The sequence below is a fragment of the Brachyistius frenatus genome, unplaced genomic scaffold, assembly GCF_029030835.1.
Source record: "Brachyistius frenatus isolate BFR_SWC_R1_liver_20210118 unplaced genomic scaffold, ASM2903083v1 Contig_350, whole genome shotgun sequence".
Taxonomy (NCBI): Eukaryota; Metazoa; Chordata; class Actinopteri; family Embiotocidae; genus Brachyistius; species Brachyistius frenatus.
Window position 1 is genome coordinate 118,701 of NW_027210949.1, and position 25,433 is coordinate 144,133.

Below are 25,433 nucleotides of genomic sequence, written 5' to 3' on the forward strand. Positions count from 1 at the left end.
TTTTTTTCTCCATTTATCATAAATCCTTAATCAAAATCAAAATCCACGTTTGAAATGTTTTGTGTAAAAAATGTCTCCCGCATGAGAAATGATTTATAAAGTGTAACGCAAAGGAAATATAAACTAGGTAGAGAGTATTAGAAAGACGTTCACTGTGGCTGAACAGAAAAGCCAATCAAAGAGGGCCAACTGCTGAAAATCCAGGTATCATGAGAGGATGTAAAGAAAATACCCAATCCCACCTACACCACTGGATCCTAAATGTCCTTCTACTCACAGATTTGAGAATAAAAATGTGCTCGTATTAGTTGATTTCTTGTTGGGACGGAGGGTATTTTGTTGTATTTGGCCCTGACCTATCAGCAGACAGCGGCCTTTTCCATCTGGCTGATGTGTCCGTTGACATGGAAGCTGCGGTACCAGTTGCTAGAAGCAGTTAACTGAATAGCTCGTCAATAAGAGGTCTAACAAGAAACTTTAACACATTTCCTTTCTCACATTTGCAAAGTTGATTTATATAAATATGTTAAATTGTACGTTATTTGCAGTGTTCTCCTTCTCTGGTGAGTTGTAAATGTATTTGTACAGCTACATCAATCTGATCCACATTTTTTTTTATAAATTTATTCCTACAGTTTTAACGTAGCTAAGTAACAAGCAAGGAAATCTCACCTGCTCCGCTCTGATTGGTCAGTTGATTCTGTAACCGGGAGCAACAGACGTCAAAGAGGACAACTTAGATCTATTTGAGTCGCTGAACAAATCTGAGACACGAGTGGCGATTCGGAGTTCAGGAACCTTTTTAACGACGTTGCGGCCACGTTTGGGGTCCCGAACCGCAGGCTGGGAACCACCAGCTGTAACTGCGAAGGGATATCTGCACAGTGCAGCGCAAAACATCACACAGGTGCCTACTCATCGCCGGTAATTCAGACAAAATAAAAGAGTATTCTGCCTTGAAATAGAAATAAAAACCTCCCAAAGAAATCAAAGATTTTCCATAAATTCCATGATCAGTAGGAAACCTGTAATATCTGACAGCTGCAGGCAGGAGACGTTGGACGCTGAGTGAGAGAGAAGATGTACTGATGAAGACCGACAGTGATATATGCGAGGACCTCTGAGAGCTCATATTAAGACAGCGTCGTCTCTCATTAACATCCCTGATGTCAGGTCGGATGTTTCTCAGGAGTCCGGTTCGGTACCAGCCGACAGGTTACCTTGGTGTTGTCGAGCTGGGCCAGTCCAGTACAGGCGTTGGCGAGCAGGAAGTCGCCGCTCAGGACGGCCATCTTGTTCCCAAACTGCATGTCCTTCAGCGGGCCGGCCGACCCCGTCCACTCCTTCAGGTCGACTATCCCACGATGCACCAGGAAGGCCGTGTGGATCAGCTCTGTGATTTCCGCCAGGTTCCTCTGGCTGAAAAACAGAAAAGAAGACTTTAAAAAAAATCACAGCTTTGCTTTCAACAACAGAAACCTTTTCAATTTATTTATCTTTATGCAGGTTTGGAAAGCTTGAAACCTCATACAGGTGTGCTGATCACAAAGGAAGCAATCAAAACAAATTATTTCTGTATAAATAAAGAATTTCTGAGTTCCTTTTTCTTCTACAGAGCAAAAAAACAACAACCACGCATTTACTAAAGACTACAATTTTCATATTGTGGCGTCTTGTTTTGGATTCAACTAAAACATACAACACCGCTCCAATGGTCGGGTTCATTACAGTTCTTTCAAACAATACGTGGAAGAATTTGAAACGAGACAACTTAGAAATGACTGTGTTAAAAAATACAACAAGAGATTCTCTACATTTTCAATTTGTCTAAAACCGTTAAAAACCGAGTCAGCATCAGCTTCCCGAAGGGCATCCGCCAGCAGATGTGTCACATATCCTGCTGCAAAGCGTGTCAGGGGTTCAGTTAAAAAAAAAAAATAATTACACTTATCATTAGCAAATAACAGCCATTCTTGATTATGAGCACAAAAAACAAAAAAAAAAGACATAAAAGTGGGGTCTTTGAATCGAGGCTTTCAGAGCAGCCTTGGGGAGGATATAATCAAATGTTGATTCAGTCATTGGTGGGGGATAATTAGGGCCCTCTCCATATGGAAGGAGCTCGCCACGCAGCGACAGCAGGGATCCATCCAGACAGGGTCGGGCACGCTGATAGCCACTTACGACCTTCTTTCAACCGCCGCGAGAACCTGATGAGCCGGTCGTCTGCCTCGAGCTCCAACCCCTTCCTACACACACACACACACACACACACACACACACACACACACACACACACACACACACACACACACACACACACACACACACACACACACACACACACACACACACACACACACACACACACACACACACACCAGCACACTTGTAGCCAGGTAATTGCCGTGTTCGATGTCGGCGTGGAAAAGATGTGATTAAAATTCAATAATGTCGTCTTTTTTGCCTCTCAATCACACCCATTGTCTGGTTGGTTTCTCTGCTCGGTGACGCAGAGCAACAACACAGTCAGTGTTGAATGACAGTTAATAAGTTCAGGGTTTAACTAAGAGCAAATTAACAGCTCGACATGTCGCATGTTCTCAAGGTGCCTCGCAGTGATGGCTTCGCTCGGCGGGCTTCCAGAGGAGAACTTATTGTTACAGCAAGATGAACAGCGACAAAGAGCTGCGGCTGATTTCAGGTCATACAAATAACAGTTTAAAAATGTATCCCGAGTCCGAAGTCGGCCTTACGGCGACTGTAGTGGTTTCACTCGAACCAAAAAACAACAGCAAAGAACAACATGATTGTGATAAACATTGTGCTCCATGTCAAGACCTCACTGTTACCATTCATCTGTCGAAGAAATGGACGTCAACACAGATTTAGGAGTTTCTTCACCTACTTATACATCTCAATTTATACTTTTTAATTTCACAATAGGATTGTGCAATACTATAAAACCCTCGATATGTTGTGCGCTATGTTATATTGAAATATCAGAATATATCACGACTTAATTTTCTGGAAATGCATCTCAAAAAAGTGGTTTTGAAATAAAACACCGGGGGAAAAACAAAAATCGAAGTACTTCATCACATCATTGCAAAAATTATAGAAAATTCTGACATTTCCAAATCTAACAATTAAATGATTTGCTGATAAACAAGAACTGTCATGATAATCTATTGTTTTAGCCATATTTCAAGTAAATATTTATCATGATCTGGTTTCAGCTTCATCAATATCGATATTTGTGGCTTTTGTCATTTTATAATACTTTTGCTTTGTGGAGAGTTAATCAGACGTTTGAAGATCTACATTTGGGTTCTTGGAATTTGTGACTTTTTCTATCTTCTCATATTTTATTCATTATAAAATGAATCTCTTATTCAAGAAAAAAAAACTGTTTAACTGACCAAAGCCTATAAATACCAGTTTCTTCGTTTAATTACAGTATACTAACTCTCTATGGTAAGATTTTACCAGTCTGCCAGTGGACATGTCGCATTACGAGTAATTCAGGCTCTCACTCTAATGAAGAAAAATGTATGAATAATAATAATAATAATAATAATAATAATAATAATAAAACATCCCTGATTTGTTGCATTGAATTTGGTTTGTTTTCCAGCTTTCATCCTGACTTCATTTTGACATTATTATAGAAGCACGATGTTAGAAATCAGTGGCGTACTCTATACAGTGACAGCTACTGTGGTATAACTAGTGTGAAAGAATTACTAACGGTATAAACTTCTAATGTCGTCATTTCACCAAACTCGTACGTCGAACAGAGACATCACCACCATGTTCTCAGTCTGGCTTCATTTGACACTTTTTCCGACCCTCCTGACAGCGACGGACTCAAACGAGGGAACACAAAAACCTGTGAAATTACACGACAGCACAAAGCACCGGCCTCCTAAAGCCCCCCCATCAGTCGAACCCCGGTGCATAAACACTTTCCAAAGCTGCGCCTTCAACCTCGCAGTCCTAATCAGTAGCAGTGGAGCTTGGGGAGGAAAAAGGGGGACAAGGGGGCCGGTGTATAAATAGCTTTGGTGCCCAGTTGCATAGCAACCGATGCCATCTTGCTGAGGTGTAACGCCCCTTGCCACGCCCCTTGTCCTGACTGTTCGGTTCCATTTTTCCTCCCTCTGCAGTCTGCTGCCTCGCCATCAAACGCAGCCTTGCAGATCTGAGTGTGTGTGTGTGTGTGTGTGTGTGTGTGTGTGTGTGTGTGTGTGTGTCCGTGTGTGTGATTTAAAGAGGTGGCCTGTCCGTCAAGACGGCCCCGCGTGATGTGTTCAGTGGCTCGGCTTTCATTTGCACCAGGAAATCAAGAGGTGTGGTGGGCACAAGTTGAACCATCTATGAGTGTGTTTCAAAAATATCCACCCGTCCGTCCGTCTGTCCGTCTGTGTGTTTGTCTATCTGTCCGTCTTTCTGTCTTTCTTTGCGTCTCCCCGTCTGTCTATCTTTCTATCTATCCATCTATCACGGCGGTGCTTTGGTGAATCATCAGTGTCAAGCAGCCGAGTGGGAAATGTTTTACAAATGCTGCCTGTCAGGAGGGAGGAGACTATCCCCCGGAGGTTTCAATCACCCTCCCCCTCCTCCCCCTCCCCCCCACCCCCACCCACCAACCAACCCGCCCCACCCTGACTCCCTGCATCCTTCTATCTCGCCATCAGCAGAGGTGCTAATGAGCTCAGCAGCGGTGGGGGCAGAGAAAGAGAGAGAGAGAGCAAAATAGTGCAAATGAGGTGATCAAGTCATGCTGTGTGTGTCGCTGTGTGTGTGTGTGTCGCTGTGTGTGTGTGTGTGTGTGTGTGTGTGTGTGTGTGTGTGTGTGTGCGTGTGTGCGTGCGTACTATCCATCTCAGGAGTAAGGGAATGCTGCATGTTGGATTCAGTGATCTGGTGTGACAGTGATGCGAGTGCCAGGGTCCTGACATGAGGCGAGCGTGTAGCGACGCACGACGCCGCCAAAGCACGGCTCGGCCTCGCACGCCGAGCCGTGGACGGGGCTGGACAGCGCTCGCACGACGCCTGGTTTATTCCAATTAGTTCTAATGTTAGGATGTTTCTGCACAGACACAGCTTCCCTCACTCTCTCTCACACACACACACACACACACACACACACACACACACACACGTGTGCCGTGTGCCAGCGCGCAGTAAGAAAGAAGCCTTTCAGGCACCCGGCGCTCAGCCACGCCAAACACAGCAGTCACTTCTGGAAACCACTTGGCACGCACCCACACCGCTGCTCTGAGCTGCATGCTGCTGGTTGATGTGTGTGAAGCAGCCTGGGAGGACCTCCGTGTGCTACCTGAAGCCTTTCGGCAGCAGCACATTAATACCAACATTTAATTATGGATCATAAATTAATATGTGTTGTAGCCGTTAGATGTTCCAGAAATTTCATTAAGCAATTTTCTGTCATTAATACTGTAACAAGATGATATAATCTGCAGCAATACTAATCCTCATTGCAAATAACTCGAAAACACATAAGATAAAAAATGTATATATATATGTATATATATATATATATATATATAAAATAAAAACAACAGCATGCAAATTATTGCAAATAGTGACAATAAGCAGAGCGGCAGAAAGAAACTGTTCAGGTCATGTGCTCAAATTATTTTAAAATGAAGCCTACACCTTTAAAATAGAAAACGGACAGTCTTTGGTTTCAGTATTCAAATGGGAACTGAAAAGTTTTGTTTATTGTTCATTTAATTTATTATTTCCCATTATATTCAGTATGTATGTATAAAATGATAACTTTATGATAATTAGCACGGAACACAAAGTGCAACAGAAAGGATGAAATTTAGACCCGATGACGGGGATTTAGGACTAAAAGTCATCAGGGTTCAACCTCTGGGGAGCACTGAGGGAAATTTATGTCAATCCATCTTCCAGACGGAGATATCTTAACAGAAATGTTGATCTGTTGGTGATGAAGAATCCCCAGAGTCTGTTAGGATTCAGCCTCTGTGGACCATGAATGTCTTTAAATCTCTAGACTTAAAAGCTAAAAAAAAAAAGACAAATAAAAAAACCCACAAAAAATAAACACTTGCATTTCTGTTATCTTGTCCTGAAATACATACGTACTATATACAAATACCATATTCATAAAATCCATTTAAAGTTGATTCATTTTATTACTTTAGTACTGAGAGATTGTCTTTACACAGAAATATGAAATATGTGAAACCGCTGATTGCATGTTGCTCAATAATTTTTGCTTTGGATCCTAGAAGGTAATTTTATAGTTGTATATTCATACTTATAAACAAAAGTCTGTTGACCATATGTACATTTTCCAGTCCAAACTATCTCTAAAAAAAGTAAAAAAAAAAAAAAAAAAAAAAGCAGCTGAATGAAGTTTTCAATTAGCTCAAATCTAAACATCTAAAGTGAATAAAAAAATAATAATTCCTCCATCTTGTAACTGTGGCCGCGTCTCACCCATATTTCATCATATTTGCAAAATGATGTAGTGCTTCATTTACAGGAATTGATATGGACGATAACCACAGAGGACGAGATAGAATTACCTGACGTTAGGATTTTATTTCACTATTTATCCTTCAGCAGCCATGTAACAGGGACAAAAGTGGCATCGCCTTTCTCGCTCTGCTTGCCACGCACATTTATGGCTCTACAACGCAACGCTACAGATGTTCGCTGCCCGCTGTTTCCTCCCAGGCAGCACACACATGACAATAAAAAAAGTGTAGAGGCCAGAACGACTGGCTGCTGGAGGGTCGTTAGATATGAACTAATAGCTGTGGATTTGAATCAGCAGCTTGGATTTAAAGTGTTTAACCAGAGAAGCTGCTTGACGTACGCTATCTTCTGTATGAAAAGGCCAGAATTGATCATTTATTTAGGAAAACACTGAAGGACAATCGCAGCCGATTAGCTTTTTGACAGTTGGACGAGCTTTAGGGAATTTCCTGCAAAAGAGGAAGAACCATCAGTGCATCCTGCTGATGTTGATTCAGACACCATAGAGGTGCAAAAGACGTAAACAGGAAGTGAACATAAAGACAGAGGAATGCTTTAATAGGTATTTGTTGAGAAATCGTACTGCTAATAAGCAAAGATTTAGTAAAAACTTTGCATTCTGTATTTTATGTCTTAAACTGCACTGTAACTTTTAGCATATATTTTTTTAACTTGCTTAATGTATTAATCGCTGTTTTTAATGTTTTAATCAATGGATTTAATTGTTTTTAAATGTCCTTTTCTTTTGCCCGATGTTTTGATGCTTTTAATGGTTTAATGTGAAGCACTTTGAATTGCCTTGTTGAAATGTGCTGTACAAATAAACTGGCCATGCCTTGTTAGCCTAAACCCGTCTGCCAGGGTTTCAGGTGTCTTACCTGGGGTAGATGCCGCTGACCATGTCCTGAGCCAAGAGATCGGAGGCTGCGTGGCTCGGCCCTGCGGCTTTAGACAGGAGCAGCACGACCAGTCCTCTCATCTGAAGGTTGTTCTTGCTGTCGTAGACAAACCCTCTGCAAAGAAACACCATCCGTACATTAGGTACAGTCGTAAAGAGGATTTATTCATCTGCAGGCTTTAAGCAATGACGGCATGACAATAAAAGCCAGACATGCTACAAACTGAGTACTAAGTGAGTCACGCTGTCATACAACGTGTACTCCAATCTCACCGGACAGAAAATATCCTACTGAAGGTATCGCTGGGTCCACGCTGGACCGGTCACCAGTCCATCAGAAGATCACATTCACACGGCCAATTTATAACCACCAAGTAACCGCGTCATGTCTGTGGGAACGCCCGGAGGTCCACAGGGAGAACATGTTTCCCAGGAGGATGCGTAGTTAGTAAAAAGTAAAGTATTACGTCCAAAGTAGCTTTATAATCCTTGCCAGCCACGGTCTGGCAGAGGCTGCTAATCCTCGTGTAATCCTGTTTAACAAATAATATGCAAATGAGTTAGTAAGTAAACATGTAATACAAAACACCTTTCCAAATTAAAACTGCACTAACTGACTTTTTTGGCCATTTGAGGGGAGCAGCGGGGACAAAACACAACACTGACTTTAACCTGCTGAAACAACACGCGAGCAATAGTTGTTAATTCAAACACTCAGAAACAGAGTTATATTTGCATTTATTTCATGGAAATTCTATTTTTGTAAGAGTCACATTTTTAGCGACCTGTGAGCAGATATTTAATATTCACTCTCCTTTTAGCTCTAGTTTGGTCCCCACCAACTTCTGAGGGAAATATATGGTTGTTTTTTTTTAGCTGCTAAGTGCTCCAAATGCTAAAAAAAAAAAAAAAAAAAAAAAAAAAAGCTGCCTGTCGGGGCTAGAAAATATACTCCGATGAGATCGGAGGCGGAATAAAAAAATAATAAAGCTGAGGGCTTTCATTCCAAAACAAAGAGCTGAAAGACGAGCGGAGGGGAAGCGCAGAGTTGGATGAGGGTTTGTCACTAAAAACACTATTTGGACGCGTTTACTGTGAAAATATTGGGTGTTTCTCAATCTCAAGGACGCGTCCTTCGTTAGACGTGTCCTTCGGCGGCGAGCCAAGACTCCCTCTTATCGTTCGGACAACACAAACTGAAACAGTCCAGCGAGGGTGCAGTTGCGCGTCAACCTTCTTCTGCGTTTTAATGGTAATTTGCACCTGGGTGGAGCAGTATCGCCACCTACTGCTGCGAAATGGTGCTTAGAAAAATGATTCAACACAAAATGCATATGAACTCACAAGAGTTCTTTTTTTGTTTGTTTGAAGGTATATGTTTAGATCTGTTATACAACACAGTAACTTCATTTTAGGAAGGAAAAATGTGGCTAAAAACATGAGCAAGTTCATAACACATTGTTCATTGCTGGAGAAATTAGGATTGTTTGAATATTAATAATAACATTTTCTAACCAAAGTATGTTTTCAGATCCAACTGAAAACCAGCCTAAAGCACTGAACTTGCAAATGTTCTAATGTTTCCACCGAAAGTGCATTTTCATTGCATATAAACAATGTAGTTACAAAAATGTAAATTTATCGGGTCTATGATTAAAAATAAAAGTTCTCAGCTATTGTTAGGCGACATATATTTGGATAGACAGTCCCGCCCTTGTGTGTTCGGATGGGATTGTGGGAGCTTTAAGGACGCCGAGGACACACCTGATGCATCCCTGAAAATTCTGTGAACGAAGGTCCTTTGGAGCTCCTCGACGTTGGAGCGGTCCTTCTATGGATATGATGTGGTAGCAGTCTAGAAATGCAGCCTGCAAGGACGCATCCTTAAAACTGAGAAACACTAATGTTTGTGGTCCTTCTGTTTCCATTATTATATAAAACAAAAGAGGGAACAAGAAAACGGCCATTCAAGGCACAAGGTAATTGAAACGTGCCGAATATTGTACAGCAGCAGCTTCCCGCTGGTTTACTGCTGCTTGAATATTTCTCAACTGACGTCAGACCTCGGCAATTTATTAAAGATGGACAATTATGAAAGAACATTTTTAAGGATTGTCGAACCTTTAATTCACGTGCTGACATGTAATTGATCAGTTTTGCTGCAGGACTGTATTTTATCTTTGGGGTTTGAAGGAGGAGGAGGTGGAGGAGGAGGAGGGGGTGGGGGGGTTATTCCAGCCCCCCTCGCCAACATCCCTTCTGACATATCCAAAGAAGCGCACACACACACACACACACACACACACACACACACACACACACACACACACACACACACACACACACACACACACACACACACACACACACACACACACACACACACACACACAGAGAGAGCCAGTGGTAGCTGGCTGCGTGGTGGGCAGATTAAATATCTTTTTACTCTCTCTGGGGAGCGGTTAGACAGAGCACCTCTAATCCTGTCCCTATGGGAGCCCCTCGTGCCATGAATCACACTCTCGTTAGGGGCTCCGAGGCAGACAAGCGTCCACGCCCCCCCCTCCACTCTGAGCCCAGGTCCCCCCTCCCAACCCCCCCCCTCCTCCCAACACCTCCACCCACCCTCTCTGACCCGCCCCTGCACCACAGGCAAGAGGGGGGGGGGATGCAAGTCAGAGTGGATGTGAGAGATGGAGCATGAAGAGAGGGAGGGGACGAAGGGAGATGGAGGGAATGGAGGCCAGGGAGAAACAGGAGCGCTTGAAAAGATGACATGAAGAAATACACCAGTGAATTAACAGTGTTTCGGTGCTGAAAGGAAAAATTCAACAAAAGCTTTGTTCCTTCCCCCAAAAAAACAACCAAATTCACGTAGTCCGTGTCCAGAAATTAACGACACAGCTGACATTATGTAGAGCTGCCTTTTTATTATATATTTCATCATGAGATTTATTTACGGCGCCTCCACAAATTTTACTCAGTTGAAGAATAGTTGCTGCACCGGCGCACGGCAGAGGGGGAAAAAAAAAAAAATGATGAAGCCGCTTCTCCTCCTGGGGAGTCCAGGTGAGCCAGTGGCCTGAGGGTGGAAGATGATTAATATTTATGTCACTATCCACACCGGCATACATCAATCAATCACAACCGCCTCCTGCAAAGAGGTGGGGGCAACGATGATGTGGAAGAAGAGAGATAGCGAGGGCTCCGCAGTGGGAGAAATGGGCTGCTGTCATTTTAAAGGGTTGCGAACAGGTCACCACGCCTTCTGCTCAGGAATTCAGGGAACTTCGGCCGCTGCACGCGGAGACCTGGAATTAATGCATGCAAATGTATGACCTCATATGTGGTGTCATATTGATCCTCTGTCTGCCTTTTTTTTTTTTTTTTCCCCCTAAGTAATGAATGGAAGTCTGAATGAACGAACGTGCCCCCCCCCAATATGTCTGCAGATTTTATGCAGTGTAACCGCCTCTTCTGTGCACAGCTGGTACAGTTCCAGATTAAGATCAGGATATGGTCAGAATATCGAACAACACTTTCCAGGATTTGAATCTCACTTTTCCAAAATAAAGCCTGGTTCACAGCAGGTAGATATCTACTGCAGAGATTATGGTAAAAATATGCAGTTGGTTATAAAAGACCCTCCAAATATTTGTTTTCATCCGCTTCTTACTTTGATCGGAGGGCTTCCACACACAGTTTTCAGCTGAAGTTCAAACTGTTTAGGTTATTTTACATGAGTTTTCTCTATATATTTTTTTTACTTTGCGCCCCTCTCAGTGCTTTGTGGCTGGACTTTCTCAATTTCACATGAATTCTCTGTACCATCTTGTTTATTTATTATTATATAAATGTATTTATGATAATATTTATTTATTTTGTCATGCTGTTTGGTAGTGTGGCTGTGTTAATTATAATTTGTATAATAACCCTTATTTCCTTCAAGATGTGATGCATGTTGTAAATTTGTGTTGTTAATAAATATTCTTAAAAAGATTGAGTAATACTTGAATTTGAGTGCTCGTTGGTAGATTTGTGCACGTTGTGTTACATTGAAGGAGATCTGGATTCAGAGCTGGAAATGACGGCTTTCTGACAGTTTGCCCCCAGTGGCCGCTCACAGTACTGCAACACAAAAATCCTCTGCTCCCCCAAAAAGCCTCCCCCCCACCCCCAAACTACAATTATAAGAAGACTTCCTGAAGCGCATGAAAGTGGCAATAACAAACTTCACAGGAACACACTGTATACCACTTTATACATGTACTTATTTATCTACTTAATTATCAGTTAATTTAATTACATTATAATAAATTGGGTCATTTTTCAGATTGTTTGGTTATGGTTATGTCATGTTATGTAATGAGTATATCTACTTACTAAAAATAACAAATAAAACAAAATAACACCGGTTCTGCCAATTTCCCCAAGTGGCCACTGGTGGTACTGCAAGACAAATCCAGCGCTTTGACCTACGAACTGGATCAATACTCTCCGTTACAGATTGTTTTTATTTGCAAAACTTTCCCAGAGCCTATAAAAGTGATTTCAAAGTTTGTGACATCATCCAAATGTTACATCAACACGGAGGCTAGATATAACTTGATGTCTTTATCAGCAGTTTATCAAACGAATCTGATCAAACCACTCCCAAAGGCTTCAGATAAGAGCAGATTTTAAGAGATGAACTCTCCGTAAATCAAAGCGAACTGTTTTTCTTAATAAACGCTGACTCGCATTTTAGTTTTCTTCAAGCCATTAATATTTAATCTTTTAAAAACATCGCATTTTCAAGGGCTTTAAATGAACAGCGAAGCAGAGAAACACAAGGCTTTTGTGAAGATATTTGAAGGCTGCACATCAGCAGCCATGACGTCCTCTCATAAGATGACATAGCTTTGTGTTGCTTTTAATCTCCTCAGCCGTTCTTGATTTGGTTCGGCTTCAATAAAAAGACTAGTTTAGTCCCTCTCGTCAACCCTTTATTCCAGTATTTAAAGCGGGACCTTCTGCAGTTCAATTTGAACCCTCCGCCGTGTCCTCGCTGGAGCCGAAGAAGGCCGACTGTTGCGAAAGTCTTCTCGATGATGATCGAGGCGCCGCGGGTGAAACTCGTCAAAAGAGACGAGAAAGAGAGCAGAAACCGGGAGAAGGGAGTTCCAGTCGGGAGTCAAACTCTCAAGGACTGTCCTTAACGGGCGAAGTAAAGTTTCATCTCCCGGGCCGCAGTCCCCTCGCTGTAACTCCACACTTTGGGGCAAAGTTAGCTGAGCAGCAGTTTTTGAGAATGAAAGGAAAGGAAAAACCGAAACCGGACTCCACGAGGGTCTGCCTGTCTGCTATTGTGGATATTTTTATCTGCCGCGCGTCTAAGGCCGAGACACAGTGGGAAATACGAACCAGCCAACCCGAGCTGACAGTGAGGAGTCAGACTGTCAAGAGGTCTGCTACACCCCTCCATCCCGCCCCCACCCACCCGCCCCCGCCCCCCTGCTGCTACAACACCCAAATGGATTGTCATATCAGATTTAGGTGTATAGGTTATTACACCCTTGGGCTCCTGTTTCCAACACACCCGTCCGTACGGCGGGGTTGAGTTCGAGGACTCTCTCTTCTCGTTCTCTTTCCTCCGCGATCCGAGTTCCTGATTTCTCTCGATAAAACACAACGAAGCTCAGGCTGACTCCTTTCGTTAAGTAACAAGATAACATGTAGGAAGATGTGACCAGTTCTAGCTTCAGTCGTTGGAACGGCGTGTGAAGTCCTTCTCTGAAAGTGAAGCAAGGACGAACCGGTCTTCGGATTTCAAAATAGGACAAATTCAACGCAGAAACGCTCTGAAAAGTTACACAAACGATCCTTAAACGTCAGCGACCGGCTAGTGGCTCCACTCTTATTGTTATTATGCATTTAGCGACAGCCGCAGACTGTAAATTATCTGTGGAGAGAGCTTCCTCCATCACAGCCTCTTTCTCTGGCACACTTCTTCTCCCAGCTGATGTGGCTGCAGATGACGTCACGTGCTGTCGTCATTACAGGAAGTCTCTCAGAGATGTAATGCAAGTGAGTGTTTGGTGGTTTAAGGTGCATTTGTTTACATTTATGTGCAATTATATATATAAAAAATTAAAAAAAATGGGGGGGGGGGGGGGGGGATCCTGGTGGTCAAATATGTCACAGTCGCGCCAGAGGGAGTATTGAATTGGCAAATTACGTCATCAATTAAGTGCAACACGAACACACCCATCGGACAGGGCAGGCACAAAGTAGAGCAAAGCACTGATGAGGATGAACTTTGACCCCAAATCATCCTCCATGTCACTGTTTCTTCTCTCAGTCTGGACTTTGAGGCTGAAAGTTCAAAGATCAATTTCTAATTAATTTTTTTTTTAAAAAGCCAGACAACGGATTGTATTAACGCCGATAAATAGTTATTTCCGTGATAACTCGAGTTTCATTGGGAAGTTTGCATCTATGTCTATAGTTTTGCTATAACGACCAGGGGAAGCTTTATTTGGACACTTTTTGAATGGAGTTTGGTTCGGAGTTCACTCCGGGGAAGAGGTCGAAGCTCGGGTAGAAAGCAGGATGATGATGATGATGATGATGTTTTTGTTTTGTGTGTGTGTGTGTGTTTACCTCGCGGTGTTGAGGAGAGGATGCTGAGTCCCGACCAGCTTCCGGACGTGCATGGCGACGTTGCTGAGCTCGTCGCTGAGCAGGCAGCGGAGGCTCATGAAGGAGGTCGGGTACCCGACGATCTTCTCCGCGTCGGACACAACTTTGCTCCAGTTGGAGGATCCGGAGCTGAACAGGCTCAGCGTCCTCCGACTTCGGCTGGACAAAGACGCGCGGGACAGGCGCGACCACGTGGCTGTGAGCATGTTTATCTCCCTCCAGCTGGGATTGTTGTTGTTGTTGTTTTTTTTTTTTTTTTTCTATTTCAAAACTGCGGATTCGCCGTGTTTAAATGTTATGACCGAATTAAACCGCGTACGTTGTGACATGCTACTGCACGGCACCGCGTTTGTGTTAATAAATAAATGCACGTGTTGCGTAACCCGGCAGACTTCATGTCAACGTGTTTCACGACACACGACCTGACACTGCGCGCAGCCATTTCTGCTCACGTCATCGCGTTACAACGACGTAACGCGATGACGTCTGCGGCTGCTACGCCTCATTCAAGAGAACTTCCGGTCGAAAAAATAATAATAAGGTAATTTAAAATTTCTTGTCTTTTCGTCACTGTTTTACAAAGGACAAGATGTGAAGTCAAACAATCGTAGTACTTTAAAAAAAAATTTTTTTTTTAAATATTTTGTTGAATATTACATTTAAATTTTGTCTTGATATCTTTTATATTTTGTGTAGAGCACTTTGAATTACAGTGTCGTTTGAAATTTCACAGCCGAGCAGATTTCCCAAAGATTAATTTGGAAAATAAAGAGATAAATACTAACACAAGCTAATAAAAAAAAAAAAAAAAGATGATGTTTAAAACTTCCATTGCAGTGTAAGAAATAAAGTAATTATTTGATATATTAAAAGTCAAACAGAAAAGTCTTGATTTAAAAGCAGAACTTCCCACCTGCTGCTTGTACCTCAAATCAAAGTGTTCTTCAATCTGTTTAAACAACTAAATATGACGAGTAATCACAAAATCCTGCGTGGCAAATAATTATTGTGTTGATATGTCCTGAGCAGTTGGATTACTTTGTCTTTATAAACAGAAATGATGTTAAGATTAATTGTCAGTTTACCTTCTGTAGGGAGATAGTTTATATGTACTGGGAGTCTCAGAGCATCTGTGGTCAACTAATGTGAGGACCCATCTGCTTTCTGTTTGCTGTGAATGTTATTATTGTCGCATTTGCAAATCAGCTGAAAGAGGTTGAGCACTGATCTGGTCATTAGAAATCATGAAGTCTCCTCAGTTATTGTAGGAAAGTCCCCCCTTGGTGTTATGCAATGCTTTATTCTGAGATCTTTGTTTGTTTGTTTCTTTCTTTATTTCTTTGTAGATTAGTATATTTAAAGGCGGTTACACTCACTCTGATCCGGAGTTTGATGCACCTGATATTTTGTCGCTGCTTTTGTCAGATCATTAAATATCTTGGGAACAGCTGCATGTTTCATTAAGTCAGATTACTACAAATCCAACAAACCCATTCAGTGAGATTTTAGGCTTTTATGTACACGCTCTTGGTGACAACTATTCAAATTCTGTCTCATTATATGTTTCTATTCTGGCGAATATCAGGTGACAAAGCATACATTGAAATGTCACGTGCTTGGTTTTGAATCGCAATGATGGAAATATCTATTCAAACCAAAACTGTTGACATTATGTAGACAAGCCACCTCATGTTTCCATTCATGTAAAACAATCATCGTGACAATATCACAGTTCCACACTATGACGAGGTTCAATGCCCTCGCAGTGGTTTAACAATGCTTTCATTGACTCCTCCTATATTTGCTTTTTATTGGAGAGAAAGTCTGTCAAAGACCGCTTCACCGTGGAGCTGTATCCTCTTCTACTGAACAGACTCACAAAACAAACACTGTATATTAACGTTGACGTGTCAGGACTTCATCCATCCATTTTTGTATATAAAGAGTCACTTTTAGCTTTTCTATAACTGCACCAAAAATGCAACGGATTAATTTAGATAGAAGATGTTTTATTGCATCTTAGAATCAACAAACTAAATTTTTTTTTTTTTGCATGTTCTTCATTTTCTTCACAGTTTGTTACTCGCACAGGTGCTGGTTTCAGAGGGGAGCTTCTGCTCAGTTCATCAGCAGAACAGAGCCTTGCACTTAAATTACATTGAGGCGAGCTGCTGTAGCTGGAGGAACAGATTAAAAAAAAGCAGGGATCTTATGAAAGCAGGTGCGCTGCTGGTTTGCAAAGCATGCCGAGAGCAGCGCTGTAATACACAAGTCATCTCAGCCTGACCCCGCATCACGGTTCACAGCTCCTGTTCCTGCTGATTTTCCGGCTCGAATGGATGTCACTATGGCATGAGCGGCCTCACATGGCACCCTCAGCGGCTCCCCTCATTGTAATTCCACTTTAAGTCAGAGGTCTGCATGTATCTCGCAGGTGAAAACGGGTAATTCATGCCCAAAGCAAAAAATAAATACAAAAAAATCCTTTAATAAAAAGTCCTGAGTCTGACAATAACAACACTATTTAGAATTTAATCTGACAAGAAAACAACATGTAATGAGATTGTCACATCATCACATGTCATTTCAACATGTTCATGATCTTATACAACAAATACATGTGTACTGTATGTACAGACATGTGGAGATCGTGTGCGAATGTGATCATGTATGAATTTCACAGCTGCATGTGTTTGAACAATAAAATCAATCATTATGACCTAATATGATTTATTAGAATAAACATTTGACCTTAAAGTAATGGATGGTACAACTCCAGTGAGCATTATTGATCAGTAAAGAAAAAACATTATGAATCAGCTGAATTGATTTATATTAAACTGTTGGGACTGTTGCTCACAGCAAAGCCTCATGGGAACTCTGTTGCATCTCTCACCTCTTCTAAATCTCAGATTATAAAAAAAAAAGAAAAGAAAACCTGACCTGTAGGATCTGTGCAAACATGTGTGACTTCACCGTGCCGAGACCAGTAAACTAAAACTATTTGTACCATTGTTACCTGAAGAAAGACCCTGAGAGGAAAACTCAACCCTGTCAAGAACAGAGGGAAACTTTCATTGAAGCAAGATGGTTCAGTCACCACAGAGGGTTGCGCTTTAGCAGCTTTACTTCTGAGTGCTCACATGCTCTTTTCCTTACCTGAGAAGACCTAGTTACCCTGCAACATCTGGTCTACTGAAGTGTCATTGAGCAAGGCAATCCACCCCTTTATACCTGCATTAAAAACTCTGGAACTTACTTGCCTTCAGGTTAGATTTTTTATTTATTTATTTATTTATTTTTGTTTGGGGGTGTGGAGAGGTGAATTAAATGACGACAGCAGTGGAGTCAGTCGTTAATAGCAGGGGTAAATGTGACTCTGACCAACACCTGACTCCCCTGAAGAGGCTGGGCGGTTGTGTGCGGGCACCTGTTTGCCGCTGGCAGACTGTCACCGTGAAGGAGCCGCGCTAAGTGGATGTGACTGCTCTGATTGCACTCCGCGGGGAAAGCGAGAAGAACCTCGGATCATCAACGCGTCATATAATGTTTCAGCGGACGCCCCTCCCCCTGTCTCGTTTTTTCCCCTCACTCAACCTCTCCTTTGACTCACTAAGGCAGCTCACCACTGGCGCACGGACCGTGGAGGATACGCGGGCGGAAGATGGCTGACTTAGCCGGGGACCGCAAGCCCTCGGCGGCATCACCAGCGTCGCGCGGGCCGCCGAAAAGCTGCAGGAGATCCGCCGTCTGGCGACTGTAAACAGCTGCTGCTGCCTCTCTCTCACCCCTCCTCTCCCCTCCTCACCGCAAATATTGACAGAAGTATCACAGAGAAAACATGGCAGAGATGGAAAAAGAGGGCAGACCTCCGGAAAATAAAAGAAGCCGAAAGCCAGCTCACCCAGTGAAAAGGGAAATAAATGAAGAGATGAAGGTAAAAAAAAAAATTAAAAAAAAAAAAAAAAAAAAAAGGGGGTCTCTGCCCAGCTGCATGTGATTACGCGTGGAGTGCTTGTGGGGAAGCATGCATGTGTGTTGTTGAAGCACGAATCAGACGTCCTCAGTGGAAATATACGATGCACTGAAGTGCAATCGGCTGCGTGGTAGTCAAACTTTGATTTGCGATTTGTTATTTTTTTTTTACCCCAAGTTCCATTGTCACATCCACGCTGAACGCCAGCCTCAGCTGCGCACCCTGCCAATGTACCGCCTTGCACAATGGATGCGGCACCCGTTCACTGCTACTCTCCTACTATTAAGTTTTTGAATCGGCGGAAGGAATGCTGCGTTCCCGTCGCTTCATGTCACAATCTCGCCGTTTTCTGTGCCGTGCCTTTCATAGTTTACCCGGAGTTAATGGAAAATCCGGTGCGTCAGTGAAGGCGTCAACACTGCTTCTACTATTACTATTAATACTACGGCGCAAGGGGAGAGCAGCCAATGTGCATAATTAGTACAGATCAATGGGGGAACACTCGTCTCTCCGCGGTGCTTTTCGTGGGTCTGCGTGGGTTTGCCTCCCGAGTCGAGATGTGTGGGTTTTTTTTTTTTTGTGTGTGTTTATGTGTTGACCAGCGACCCAGAGGCGTGTGATCCAGATGTGAGTCTGTGAGCTTTACGCACTCGACAGGAGCACATTGTCTCCCGTGTTCGGCCTCCACGGTTCAATCCCCCAAATTCAACCACATGTTTATCTATTTTTTTGTTGTTGTTGCTCGGTGCACATTGTGATATTTGAGCTCTGAGCGGTTCATTGTGGAGCAAAGAAAGTGGCCCTTGCGTTTGTGTGTATGCGTGTGTGCGTGTGTGTGTGTGTGTGTGAGAGAGGCAGGCTGTGTGTCCGCTTTGTCTACATCTCTTCATTGTTTGTACACATTTGGCCGGAGACCCGGGAACGCTGAGTGTTGTTTTTTTGCTGTTATGGGATGGATATGCAGGTGATCACACCAGGAATAACCGCGGAAATAGAGATATCTTTTTTTTTAGGGCTGACATAGGAAACGTGAGGGTGCTGGCTGTGAGCGAGTCCTGAAACAACCCTGGGATAAAAAAAAAAAAAAAAAAAAAAGCCTTTTTGTATGTAGACTCGCTTCCAAAACATCCACCGCGCTCATGTGTCACTGCTTCTTTTTACTTACTGTAAAAAGGACAAAAATAATGTGGATTTTATTGTTAAAAATGTAGAGGCTTTGTTGGTGAGCTTAGCTGCCAAGGATGCATGTATTATTATTATTATTATTATTATTATTATTATTATTATTATCATCATATGGCAATGAGAAACAGGCAGTAAATCATAACAATACTGCACAATTTACCACAAATTATATGCAAAATACTGTACTCTAAGTATTTCCTTGAACAGATAAGTCTTAATTCTTTGAGTTGTCCTTGGTTGTCACCTGAAATGCTTTGGCGGTATAGAGGAAGGTGAGATCATTCAGTAACAGCTTGTTAAACACATTTCTTGTGATGAAATTAGGAATATTTGTCATTTTCTTTAGTACCTAAAGGAATAAAGTTAACCCATCCTCTCACTGTCTGGTCCTGATGACAGAAGGGAGGGATGCAGGGAGGGGGGTCTCTTCATGGAGAAATTTCCTGCTTCCTTATCAGGAGAGTACTGAGGGTATACAGTCTCAGTGGTGCATTTAAATGGACAAAGTCGTTTTGAGTGGCATTTTTAGGCACGAGCAGGTTTGATTTTGTTGTCGACAGAGCAAAGTTATCAGGCAGAAATCTATTTAGAAACCTGAAATTGAAAGAAAAAACAACAGTGAATGTCTCCGCTGATAATTTATCACAATAATTATGTGATGGCAGTCATCACTCTGAAGTGACTTTTCACGTGCAGGTCTAGATTTTGCTGTTAGATGAAATATTGTGTGACATGAGTAATCATTTAGGATTCAGAGAATTGACATCTTGTATGTTTTGGAGGGGTCACGTGCCCGTCAAGCATCTCATTTACAGGAGGCAGCTTTAATTTGTCTATTTTTTTTTTTTTTAAACGATTTGATATGCGAGGCAATAAAAATGTCAGTAGCCTGAGGATTTTTAGATATGTCATTATAAAATACAGCAGACATAGAGTTCTGCGGTGGAAAAGGCAACGGTCTCCAATGAAAAGTCCAATATCTCCATCAACACCAGTACAAGTGACTAACTGGAGGAGCAGATGTGGTTAAGGTGTCAAAACACTTTTAAAAAGGCTAAATAGGTTTCAATTGTAACTTGTTTCAAGTCCCTCTGCATCACATACAGATTCACCGAAGCTGATGTCTATAGAGTTCATTAAAGACACTGACACTGATTGAAGGTTCTTAAACTTTGAAAATACGTTTATTAATACGTGAAATTTGGTTTTGGTAAATATGGATGTTGTTAATATGACATGCACCAGGTTGTTGCATGCAGTATTATAAAGCAAAATATAAAGCTGGACTTAGCATTGCATTGCACCATGCAGGACTGCAGTTAATTAACATTATACCAGCGTTGCATGATGGTAGCTTCCCTCAGTAAACAGTAAATCCTGTAATTCAATGTATTGATTTGCTGCATAAAACGTTCATATTCTTCCGTTCCAAGTGTTCAGAACACAAAGTTTGTTCCCCTCTCCTCTTTAGATTCTCTCATCTTCAATATTTCAGACCAAAGCCAGAGGAAAAAAAACAAAACTGAAACCATGCACAGAGACACACAATGTGCCCTTGTGAGGGATCATACTCGTCTGAAAAACCAAACAGTCTGACAGTGTTTCCTTCATCTGGCTGCTTAATGTGCGCCACGGTAAAATAAGCCCCGGTGAGTAATCAGGGGAGAAGGAGGAGTGGGCATGGAGGGGAGAGGAGAGGAGAGGAGAGGAGAGGAGAGGAGAGGAGAGGAGAGGAGAGGAGAGGAGAGGAGAGGAGAGGAGAGGAGAGGGGTAAGAAACAGGGGAGAAAGGAATGTATACAGCGCTGGGGCTGGCTAAGCTGTAAAAACTGTAACCCGAGTGTCTCTGCTAGATCAGATATCAAGGAAAGTAGAGGGAAATGAAAGCAGAGGAGAGGGAGAGAGGCAGAGGAGGAGAAAGAGAGAGAGGGAGCAGGGGAGGGGAAAAGTGGAGACGAAGGAGGAGGAGGAGGAGGCAAAGGGAAACTTGGCGTGTGGATTCGGGAATTTTATCACGGTGTTCTGTGACCTGCTCTGGTTTCTGCCCACAAGGTATCCAATTCCCACCATCATCATTACCACAAGCCCTACTGGCCATGTCTGGGTCTCACTAGAGGGAAACAAGGGGGAAGATTACACCGTACAGAAGCAGGATCCTAAATGTTGTGTGTCAGCTGCTGAAAATATGGCAGAGAAGTGTCCGCTACACACTAAAGGTCTTTGTGAGCACATCACCAATTAAATCCTGCAGATTTAGATGTGAATTTGTCAGAGAGCAGAGGCTCTGTAAAAGCTACCATTTTGGATTTAACTGACCGATTCAAAGAGGGGAAGCACTGGTGTTTTACCGCTGATGGCTTCTTCTTCTGGACAGTGTCGATTAATACGCCAAAAGTTTATTATCATACGGTGTGACACACAACCCACGGTGCACAACAATGGTATCAAAAGAAGCAGAGGGAGTTATAAAATTATGACACTAATAGCCTTTTATTGTACAAATCCGCAGATGACTATAATGTGCGCGAGGATTCCCAAAGTAAAACAAAGTAAACACTCAAGAACGATGTCTGTTGATGATCAAAATATAAGAAACTTTTGAAAAATGTGATCCAGTTCGACAGCTCAAAGTGACCCTGCGGTTTGGCTCCTCTCTGACAGAGTGTCGGCTGAATATGATAAGCTTCATAAATGCAGGACTTATTAAAGCGCTGATGTATTCGATTGCACTGGACGAAGGTGTGTACAGTGATAAAGTGGCCACTCAGTGTGTTAGAGGTAGCGAACTCCTGTCTGCTGCTCGAGGTGGAGAGCAGCCGAACGCAGCCGAACGCAGCGTCTGCTCTCATCCCTCTGTGGTTATTCCTCCACTTAATGAGTCTGAGTCCGTTTAAATCAGGGGAATCAATCCTGAACATGGCACACAGCTGTTTGAAGTTATGACCAAAATCAAGAGGAATTCAGGAATGACGGATTTAAATGAATAAATGAATCAAATCAAGGGTCTCGAAAAACATGTCGGGTATCTTATATATTCTGACAGTCAGCAGGTACAACAATATTAAGAGGACAATAATAATTTTACATCCGTCCATGTCCTCCATATCTTAGAGAAGAGTTGCACAATTTGGGGCCCGTGGACCAAGTTTGGTCAGCTCCTTCTTTGTTTTGGCCCACCACGGCATTTGACGAGCTCGGTCTTGTTCTCCTTATCTGTAAAGTCCGAACCATAACGACTACGAACTGTCATTTTGTGAAACTAAAAAGGACAGAATATAGGTTTTATGGCAATGTACAGCATAGTGTCGTCTAGTTTCCCCATTAAATCACATCAGCCTACGTCTTATCTATAAAGGGTGAAGGTATTCTGTCTCTCCTGATTTACGTTTGAACGACATGTAATTTCACATAAAATAAATATTTATCTTTGGTCCGCGGCCATTGGTCCAGATTAATTTTTGGCCCTTCATAGGAAAGAATTTGGCATTTCTTACTGCCAGTATCCTGTGCAGCTGTTAAAAGGATTTTAAAGCAGGACTTTGTTGTTTTCGTGTTTTCGCTCAACAGCGACCCCTGTTGCCACAACATACACATGCAGGATAATAATAATTGCTAAAATGTTAAAGTAGTAAAAGTACAGAGGGGTCATAAAGTCAGCAAACCAATTCAGTGTTGTAATTTATGTGAATCTACAGTTAGATGATATTTCCCACTGCAAGTTACCAGGCCAGTTAAAACTGTAGCGGCAGATCTACTGAATGTACTGAAGTATGCAAGCGTGTGTTTCATTGCTCATGAATTCAGTTCTCATTTGTAAAAGAGAGATTTCTTCTTTCAAAAGTAACAGATCCTTGTTTTAAATAGAGCATATAATTATCTGAGGCTGTATAATGACTCAGTCAGTTTCTGCTGTCATTATTATTTATTCAGTCTTTTCGCTCCCATTGCTACTGATTTGTTGACAAAGGATGATGTGTAAAATCCCCTGAAGACTGCAATATTCACTGCACCCCATAACAGCTGGATGGTGAATCCTGAGATCCACCCCACATTAAATCTTTTTTTTTTTTTTTTTTTTTTTTAACCAATGGTTTAGTTTATTACAATATACTACAGGAGGTAGGCCCTGAGGCATTTAATTATGATGATAATAATAGGCAAACTTTAAAATTTGTGCTGTAGAAGATTGTTCATGGTGACCACAGCTGCGCTCGTCTGAGCTACGCCCACACAGTCGCATCTCCATCCAAATGGTATTCAAAATGATTTATTCTTCCAATAACTAACCTTACAGGACACCTAAACACTCAATAAATGATAAATGCTTTTTTCCCGTCTTCTTTGGGATTGATTCTCTTTTTACAGATTTTAAGGAAATGCAGCTATTTAGTTAACCAAGATAACGTGGTCGTGGATTGAGGCAGCGTTTAACAGGTCATACAGTGTTAACAACAAAATTAGGAATCATCCTCTAGGGATAATGATTATTTACTTCAAGTTTTATGGAGATATGTCTAATCATTGTCAAGATATTTTGCTTTTGACCAGAGGTAGATGAAGTAACTCGTATCACCTTCCAACCCGGTATCACAGCAAAACGTAAAACAGACAAAAAAACATGGTTGTCCCCTCCTGGATTTGAGCCTCTGATTCATGCCACCAGGCCTCACCTCCTGCCTCCTAATAGTGCTGAAAAATGTCCTTTGTACCTGGTTACATAATTCTTTGTTATGTTACTTGTATGTGCGTGTAAGTTTCAGGCTTACAAAACGTGAAACTGTCACGCCTACAGAGGCCAAAGCGTGGCTAGCTCACGTTTTGCTGTAGTGGACCGGCGTGTCTTTTTTTTTTTTTTTTAACGCTTTGCCGTGATACCGGGTCGCACCTTCGTATGGCCAAACCGTTTTGGAACGTTTCTATCTAGATACATAAAAATTGTACTTTGGCAGCTTCATCCAAGAAATATACTTCCAGTTGACCTCAGTTTTTGTTGGAGGCTCTGAGAAGCCTTTGTGACTAAAGCTGATAAACGGAGATTCTGTCTGTTAAACCAGATAAAACGACTATACATCCAGTGTAACACACAGAGATCTGTAGCTGCCACTGTGCCTCTTCCTCCCCTGCACACCCAGAGCCAAAGTTGGTGCCGCCGCTTTGATGAGCCGCCAACAAGGATTAGATTCCACTCTTAATAATACTCCCACTTTCTGAAAGTAGTAGGGTGACACAGAGGACAGGATGGAAGAAGGAAAGGGAGACACAGAGAGATGCAGTGTTTTTGTGCTTATTTTACAGCTACATCCGTTTTACTCAGGAGTACATTCAGGCCGGGTTATGCTCCAAGTCATTTGTTCAAAAGGAGGATTTTCTCCTGGAGGATTTTTGCTTCTCAAGGTTTCATCCTTGCTGTTGGGCTAATTGCTGCACTTGTGCTTACCAGTGTGTGCACTTTAAGCCTGTCAGAGCTCTGCCTCTTTTTCACTGATTGTTTTGTGACTCTGGTGCCCAAAACTGATTTCTGCTCCTCTATTTAGAGTTTTATTTATCATTAGACTTATTTCGAAAATTGTGTGAGAAGGATCTCGTCCTGTATGTGTCTAAGGCTCGGAAACACCCTGCTCAGGCCACTTGCATTCACATCTATGAACGAGTGTAAAACCTGAACAACGAGTCAATTAATCAATCAACCAATCAACAAATGAAAAAAAAATCAGCAGCTCTTTTGCTAATTGATCAGTAACGCCAGCCATTTTTAAAGTGCAAAAACAAGGCAACTCCTGGTTCCATCTTCTCATTTGTGTGTCATTTTCAGTTTTTCTTTGTTTTATGCGATTTCAAAATTAATATCTCAGGTGTTTGACTTTTGGTTGCACAGAGAAGACACGTGAAGATGCTTCCCTTTATAGTCCAAACATTTATTGATTAACAGAAAACGATAATCAGCAAACTAATCCATATTGAAAATGATAAAGTACAGTCCTAATTTACTGTGTCCCGTTAATCTGACCTGCATGTATGTGGACGTTAGAAGGAAACCCTGCTGAACACCGAGAGAACATGTAAATAGAAGACACATGCGTCTCCATGGGTGACAACATGCTTATGTATATATATATATATATATATATATATATATATATATATATATATA

At 42.1% G+C, this 25,433-nt stretch overlaps 2 protein-coding genes across 2 annotated transcripts in view; one reads left to right on the forward strand and one right to left on the reverse strand.

Annotated features, from left to right (window-relative positions):
• The window catches only part of pdss2 (prenyl (decaprenyl) diphosphate synthase, subunit 2), a 28,244-nt gene extending 13,694 nt beyond the window's left edge, over window positions 1-14,550 (reverse strand). The window contains exons 1-3 of the mRNA XM_069723906.1: window positions 14,084-14,550; window positions 7,422-7,556; window positions 1,221-1,419 (exon numbers count right to left, since the gene is read on the reverse strand). Coding sequence (XP_069580007.1) covers window positions 1,221-1,419; window positions 7,422-7,556; window positions 14,084-14,328 — 579 coding nt within the window. The 5' untranslated portion in view covers window positions 14,329-14,550. The remainder of the gene's footprint in view (window positions 1-1,220; window positions 1,420-7,421; window positions 7,557-14,083) is intronic.
• Window positions 14,551-17,554: 3,004 nt separating this feature from the next.
• Window positions 17,555-25,433, forward strand: part of sobpa (sine oculis binding protein homolog (Drosophila) a) — a 41,630-nt gene continuing 33,751 nt past the window's right edge. The window contains exon 1 of the mRNA XM_069723904.1: window positions 17,555-18,059. Within this exon, the coding sequence (XP_069580005.1) occupies window positions 17,964-18,059 (96 nt within the window). The 5' untranslated portion in view covers window positions 17,555-17,963. The remainder of the gene's footprint in view (window positions 18,060-25,433) is intronic.